Source organism: Dreissena polymorpha, chromosome 8 (assembly GCF_020536995.1).
Source record: "Dreissena polymorpha isolate Duluth1 chromosome 8, UMN_Dpol_1.0, whole genome shotgun sequence".
NCBI classification, from domain to species: Eukaryota; Metazoa; Mollusca; class Bivalvia; order Myida; family Dreissenidae; genus Dreissena; species Dreissena polymorpha.
The window spans coordinates 98288070-98296255 of record NC_068362.1 but is presented as its reverse complement, the minus strand read 5'-3'; the positions used below and the strand labels follow the sequence as shown (position 1 = coordinate 98296255).

At 36.9% G+C, this 8186-nt stretch overlaps 1 protein-coding gene across 1 annotated transcript; it reads left to right on the top strand.

Moving 5' to 3' along the window:
- Window positions 1-3395: 3395 nt before the first annotated feature.
- On the top strand, window positions 3396-6155 carry LOC127841448 (uncharacterized). Its single transcript, XM_052370278.1, has 3 exons — window positions 3396-3738; window positions 4268-4396; window positions 5300-6155. Exons 1-3 carry the CDS (start codon window positions 3438-3440, stop codon window positions 5551-5553), a joined length of 684 nt encoding a protein of 227 aa, XP_052226238.1. The 5' UTR covers window positions 3396-3437; the 3' UTR covers window positions 5554-6155.
- Window positions 6156-8186: the final 2031 nt, after the last annotated feature.

Sequence of the window (8186 nt, the reverse complement as noted above, 5' to 3'; positions counted from 1 at the left end):
TCTGACTATCAATGTATTTTTTTATGTCCACCAGGGGACATATTGTTTTTGCCCTGTCTGTTTGTTTGTTTGCGTCAAACTTTAACATTGGACATAACTTTTGCAATATTGAAGATAGCAACTTAACATTTGGCATGCATGTGTATCTCATGGGGCAGCACATTTTAAGCGGTGAAAAGTCAAGGTCATCCTTCAAGGTCAAAGGTCAAATATATGGGGGACATAGTGTTTCACAAACACATCTTGTTACTAATGCCTTCGTGTGCTCAGAGTGCCGCCCCGACTACCGGTATAAACCTGTTATGTTTTTCCTCGCTTGGTGACAAATTTAAGCGGGGGACATGGCGGTTTGTGCTGACTGACATCAAAGGTCTAATCATAAACAAAGATTGGTGTTATGACGAGTTCCCGTCGATTCTCGCGGCCTCAAAAGATTTCACTCACATGATGCAATAAGTCTTCGGCTCATCAAGAATGGCGGGCAATATCGGCATATTTCCTAGGAACAGTCATTTGATTTTTTAAATACATGTATATACAAATAATAGTAAAAGCACGAATATAGCAATAAACGTTTATCACTTAGTAACTTGTTCAGTTACCCTTATTAGTGAAGGTGAAGCAATGTTTGTTTTAATGCATTGATTTACGTGTTGTTTTTTTTTTATTAAATTCAGACTTTATTTAAAAACAATAATAAAACAATCAGTTAAGACAATGTAGAGGACACCGCCGGAACTATTTAAGGTAGTTTATTTCAGTTTATAGTTTTTTATTTTGTCTGAAATAATAACTTAATAAAAATAGTTTGAAGCAAATGCATAAATACACTTTTAAACAACGAGATCTTACAAAGTTTCGCTAATGATTATCTCCGGAACTATCTCAGTTAATATCACAAAATTCATTTCTAGCTATATAAAATTATCTTCAATTACCTTTTATATCATGTTTATTGAATTAAAAATAATTAAGAAATATACAGCTTTTTACAAATGCAGATTTTAATCACGTTTTATAAGGTTATATATACATGTATTTGCATTACCTTAAATACCTTTAAACTGATGTTTAAATCAGAAATATTACTAATAAATAAATAAAGTTTTCGGCAACGGCAGATGTACTATTCCATAAAAAAGCCTACTCGGCCTAAAATTATTACTAGTTTCGCTAATATATATCCCCTGATAAATGTTTAGTTAAAATCACCTTATGTACCTTTGACAACGGTGTGTAGAAATGCCGAAATCCCCGTAATTACCGAAATCCCTAGAAATCCCCATTAATATTACAATATGACAATATAATATGATATCACTTAAGTCATACGATCTCATAAAATTATGTAAGTTTCATGCAAAGGCAGAACTGAAAAATGAACGGTGAACTGTTTAAAAAAGCTTTCATGGCCTATTGTCGTATTATATCGCTGAATAGATACAAATTTTATCAAGCTATTATATTTTTTTCATAACTTTTGTTTATTAAAGCTGTAGCAATTTTTATTTTGTTTCATGCGTCTCTTGCTTTCAATTCTAATGCACAGTGTCGTACAATCGAGAGTGCGTACAAGCTGACGCCATTTCATTGATGTTTCTAGTCTTTGTTCGTTGATACATCTTTGCTGACATCAATGTCGACCAGTTTTAGCAACGCCCGGTCACCGACCGCTGCATGTGTGGATATCAATGGCGCTGCGCCAAAAAGTACACTATTGTTACTGAACTCTATTAAAAGAGGAATCGATTTTATTAAAGAAATCCATCCGCCGCCCGACAAAACAGCGAAAGGAAAATATGCATTTTCGCAGTCAAAACCTGAAAATATTATTTTTTCATAAAAAATTTCACATGACCATATTCTGATAAAAAATCCCCGGCAGGCGATCGGACAGTCAGGACGTCTTCCTGTTCCTGCGCCGCTAAAACATCTGCAATTAATCTTACAGTATTCGTCAAACTTCCCAAGGCGCCGTCGAGTTTATAAAATTTTCGGCTAAAGTTTCCCGATGGTAATAAAAGGCTTTGTGGCGTGCACTATTCGATTTCGGGTTAAACGTGAAAACGTCGTCCTGCAAGAGTTCCTTAATATTGACTGGGTCATAACGTTGAAACAAACGGCAGAGAAAAGCAAATATCTCGACTTGTTCGTAGAAAAACCGCTTATAAGATTGTTGTCATCAGTGGGGAAAAGGCCATCAAAACGTCGTGACCAATAGCATCAATAAAACATACATGTGCATTCATTTCAACGGTTGCGTAAGTCGCTAAATTTTAAATAATAGATCTGTAATTTGACAATACCGGTAATGTGTATTGAAAACATGGAGCACGAATAAACACATTCTTTGTATGTCATGCGAAATCAAAGTAGAAATACATGTTTCCGGAAATGATGTTTGCAGAATGCAAACAAATCTTAATGGTCCCTTTTCAGTTGTCATAGAAAGCACTCATAAAAAATGAGAATTTAAGAATCATCGATATTTCACTTCTCACTAAAGTATTGGCTTTTAATGCCAATGTAAATACTGATTTGGAGTAAACCCTGGACGCACATGTTGCAGGGGCAGCCTTTATGTTATAAGAAATTGAAAATATTTTTTTTTCAACTTGAGTTAGTAATCATCAACACGATCCAAATAAGGCATCCGTTCTGTTTTCGATTTGATTTCCTTTCAACTAACAAGTAATTCTTATGTTTTCTAAATGTATATTTATGGAAATTTACGCGCACACAAAAACTAAAATGCAGAACGGAGGGAGCTGTTTATTAAAATATAATGCAGCTGATTCAAGTTTATCTCGTGCCATGTGTTTGAATACATGTTGAAAGATAGTAGTTATAGATCCCGAGTTTAAGTTAGGTATGTTTTATTGATTAAAACGTTACATTATCTGTATCTGTATCTGTATGGTACTCGAAACTAGTTCACTTATTAGCAAAACTTATCGAGGGACATTTGACTTGAGGTTCATTGTAATAGTTTTATTCACGGATGCATGGTTTCAGTGATTTCTCGTATATATGAGTCGTGTTCTGAGAAAACTGGGAATAATGCATGTGCGTAAAGTGTCGTCCCAGATTAGCCTGTGCAGTCCTCACAGGCTAATCAGGGACGACACTTTCCGCTTTTATGACATTTTTCGTGTAAATGAAGTCTCTTCTTAACAAAAATCCATTTAGGCGGAAAGTGTCGTCCCTGATTAGCCTGTGCGGACTGCACAAGCTAATCTGGGACGACACTTTACACACATGCAGTATGCTCAATTTTCTAAGAACGCGACTCATATACATCTCGAAAAGCACGCTGAATGGCACCCTCATGCGCTACGCCTCTGTCAATGGACGAACGCAATCGCAATAGTAAATAAGCAAAACATAACTTGTTTGATTTGCAAAGTCTCCACGTTATCTGCACACTACTTACAGACATGGTGTCGATGTTCATTAGGTCAGGAGTCTTGGCTCTACTATGCATGGCCCATGTCGCAACCCAAGAACAGTTTGTTTTCAAACATGTCATTGCGCTAAGCGGGTTTCGTTGCGTCGCGTCCGCAAAAAGTGTCGGTGTGGTGCGCAGTAAAATCATGTGTGCCGGGGCGTGCAAAAGAGACGTCGGTTGCAAGGCGTTCTTTCATGACGTCACTTCAGGAGAATGCTTTACGTACGGGACCGTACCGACCAGCACCGCCGGCTGTTCTGTGCGACATGGGGCTTTCTTCAAAAAGCCAGGTTAATATGTAATACTATATTTTTTAATTTTTCTATCCTTTTTGTGGCATTGTAGTATTGTACATATGTGAATTTCTTCTTCTTAGTAAACTTGTTTTCAAAATATTATCGCGGTGACATCAGCAGCGTTGCATTATTAAAATGGTGTTTCTTTATAATTTTATTGAATATTGCTGTACAAGAACAAGGTGAGTCTGTTTATTTTTTGTTATATTATTCTGAAATATATACGAAATATCATCTACCGGTCTCATCATGATCATGATCATCATGCTCATCATGACCATCATCGTCGTAATCATCATCATTATCATCATCATCATCATCATCATCATTATCGTCGCCATCATCAGCATCATCATCATCATCATCAAACATCATCAACAACATCAATTATCAGCTGCAGCAGCAACATCACTACCACAATCATCATCTTCATAATCATCATAATAGTAGAGGTTATTATAACAACATCATCATCATCATTTTACATTTAGCGTATACACGGTTCACATAACGCTCACTGCAGGCGGAGTTTTCGGTGACGCATGTGCAAGTAACGCAGGCTGCACGCTGTCCGGCATGGAGTGTATAGACAGCACGTGCCAGTGTTCGGATCCACTCAAGTTCGACCCTGGGAGCGGAAATTGTGTGACACGTAGGACAATTGTCAAATTAATACTATATGAGCCCATTCTCTGGGAAAACGGGATTAATGGCTGCGCGTTAAGTGTCTTCACAGTCAAATTAGGGACGACTATTTCCGCTACATGGAATATTCCATTTAATGGAAGTCTCTTATAAACGAAAATCCAATGTAGACGGAACGTGTCGTCCGTGATTAGCCTATGCTAACTGCACAGGCTAATCTTGAACGACACTTGACGCACATGCATTAAGCTCTGTTGTTTTTCAGTGGACGGCTCATATAAATATTTAGATATAAATTGAAACTAAAATTTTAGTTATACGTTTTATTTTTAATTGATGACATAATTTTAAATACAAACATATATAAACTTATAGGCCAAAGCAAGTTGCTTTGTTACAGTACATCAAATCATTCATTAACCCATTTATGCCTAGCGTCTAGAAAAAAGGCCTTGTCAAACAGCGTAGACCCAGATGAGACGGCGCATGATGCGGCGTCTCATCAGGGTTTGCGCTGTTTGCTTAAAGGAATTTCTGTAAGAAATATTCTAAATATAGAAATAAATATACTAGACATCCCTAATTTAAGAAATAAATTGATCCAATTTAGAAGGATGGGAGAGACCACTAGGCATAAAAATGGTTAACATTCGACTCTTGTACAACTTAATTATTTCTTATACAATATATTTTTGGCGATTATTGCAAAATTTTCTTTAAAAGAACGAACGACTCCATATGTAGTTTCCGTCGTACATAACGATTTGGCGTAAACACTTACCTTCTATTCATCGGATTTTCTTAAATATCCATTTAGATCATGAACTAAGTTTAGTGTAAGAATAAGTTTACAATAATGTTATTGTATATCCCATAATATCCACGCACTCTTTAATCGATATCGTTACAGAGTGCGCCACCTATGGCACCACCTACACGTGGCGCCCTTTAATAAAGCGAGAAAACACCGTCAATTTGGAAACATTAGGGATTTTTACAACCCTTTCGGATTGCATGAACAGATGCTCGTCAACAGACGCGTGCACAGGAGTGAAGTTCACACACGCGATTGGCCCGTGCGTTCTGAAACAGGAGACCGCCTCGTCTTATTCAGTTATTCAGTTACTCGGGTTATCCGACTGGTACAGCCGTAACTGCGTATAATCGTGCATAAAACGCATTAATGAGCCGCGCTCTGTAAAATTGGGGCTTAATGCATGTGGTCAAAGTGTCGTCCCATGTTAAGCATGTGCTGTCCGCACAGGCCAATAAGGGACGACAGTTTCAAAAAATTTCATAAAAGCGACGTGCCGTCCCTGATGAGCATGTACGGACTGCACAGGCTAATCTGGGACGAAACTAAACGCCCATGCTTTAAGTCGCGTTTTACAGATCGAGGCTCATTTAATAATAACGCATCTAGGTTATGTTTGTTTTATTTTGGATTTGCATCACAAATAAATGCATGTGGATTAGGTGAATATATACTGAATACCTAATAGACAAATGCAACACTGGTTCATGTGCGTCATTAACATTACTCGCTCAGCAAAGTTCGTAAATTTATCAGCAAAGTTCGTACATGTATAATGAAAAAAACAATTACAATTAGAATCACTGTGTCATTAATACTTAAAAAGACTTTCAACAACAGCATTGGTGTATACCCGGATGCAAATATTATTCGCTAATCGTGGTAAAACAATAATTGTAGAGTTTATAATAATAAAAAAGGCCGTGTTATTTGTAACAGGTGTCCAAAATTAGGTTGCCTTTACTCACATATTTATTATATGAAGCCGAATGGATTGACCACAAACGATTATGAAAACAGCCTTTGCTTCAAGCGTTCAGCAAACATTGATCTAAATCTCCTTTTTAAACATACTTTTCATGAACTGTTTAGAATAGTGGAGGAGAAATCGCACATCTACATATGCCAAATTAATTACATTTAAATCACTTCATTTGTTGTATTATAGTACCGTTATTCACTGGCGAATATTTTTTACACATCTGTGCACGAAAGATTTTGAGTACATGCATAAATTCAACATAAATCAAAATTTAACACGATTACAATGGCAATTTATTAAAGAATTATTAAATTCTTTAATGTTTAAGAACCACTGTCAATAACGCTCGATTGGTCATTGTCGGCTCGGGTTCAACTTAAAAGTACTCCGGGTACTCATAAGTATACGGCAATAAACCATGGTTACGAAAAATATACTAAAACGTACCCGACCAATATTATACTGTACCTGAGTTTTATTCCCGCCCAAAATCCGATGTCGTTTTAACATTACGAAACAAATATCTCTTTGGACAAAACTTTAACTTGCTGTTTTAAAGTTTCGATAAAATATAAGACATTTTACAGAATATTTACACAAATATGAACATAATTAATTTGAAACAATTAGCCGACAACGACCATTTTTAGCGTTAGAATTCCCTGGTACGTTTAAGTACATTTTCCATACCCGGGGTACATTGTTGTATATTAACAAGTACCCGGGGTACATTAAAGTAGACAGGCAGTCCGGCTTGCACAGTGGTTGGTACACTCGCTTCTCACCTAGGCGGTCCGGGTTCACTTCCCGTTCCGGCAGCATGTCAGTTTGGTTGGTGGTCAACCTATCGAACAGGTGGGGTTTCCTCCGGGTACTCCGGTTTCCCACCACAACACAAGACCACACCAATATCGAATAAAATCTTTCAGCAACAACGAAATAGCAGGAAAATGTAGCTATAATTCAAAATTCGTCCCAACCTTCGTTTAACTAATAAGTCAATTAGGTAGAGTGCTGGGCCACACTCCGGGTCCACACATGTCGCCTCTGACTCGAAAAGGACCTCATCAACTTCGAAAAAATGTCTACACTTTTAAGTGGTACCCGAGCCTACAACGACCATTCGAGCGTCAATAACATAAATAACAAGAGCATTGTCACAGACGAAAAAGCAGTCATCCCGCGGATCTCTGTTGTTGAAGTAAGTACAGATTCACCATAAGTTTTACCAACCAAGCCTCAGTTTTGTTCAATTATGGCAGGATTGGCATTTTGGTTTTTAATTCTTTCCGTTGTCATGCATGGCCACCACATTTGTTGTGTGGACCCCCCCCCTCCTGAAATAACAAGCATATTCCCCATATAGCCCTCTATCAACACAAACAGTTTCATCATCTTAATTAAAGTACCTTTTGAGTTTTTACATGATCAAGACTTTAGATAACTTTAGATATTTCAGTAATAAAAGTAACCACAATGTTCGAATGATGAAATAACTGAAATAATCTGCATATCAAAAGACCTATAGAATACAAGGACCTATAGAATACAATTCTATAAGTCTTTGGCATATCCCCCAAATGACCCTCTATACGGATACCGCGTTCAATCTAACTAGCTTAACTTCATTTCTATTCATCAATCTAACTAGCTTAACTTCATATCTAGACTAGCTTAACTTCATTTCTCGTCATCAATCTAACTAGCTTAACTTCATATCTAGACTAGCTTAACTTCATTTCTAGTCATCAATCTAACTAGCTTAACTTCATTTCTAGTCATCAATCTAACAAGCTTAACTTCATTTGTAGTCATCAATCTAACTAGCTTAACTTCATTTCTATTCATGGTTCCAGAATTTAGTTTTCACTTATTACGGTAACAAAGCAACGCCAATTTTCATGAGACGGAAATAAATCCATTTTCCCAAAATCGCCCTTAATTATAATATACACACCGATTTTGATTGACCTAGTTTTAGTACCTGTTTACTTATCCCAG

Bases quoted from the DNA above. Each gene is read 5' to 3' on its own strand.
- LOC127841448 (XM_052370278.1), top strand. From the start codon at position 3,438: ATGGTGTCGATGTTCATTAGGTCAGGAGTCTTGGCTCTACTATGCATG. The intron at 3,739-4,267 runs GTTAATATGTAA...CGCTCACTGCAG, and splicing joins GGCTTTCTTCAAAAAGCCAG to GCGGAGTTTTCGGTGACGCA. The intron at 4,397-5,299 runs GTAGGACAATTG...ATATCGTTACAG, and splicing joins GAGCGGAAATTGTGTGACAC to AGTGCGCCACCTATGGCACC.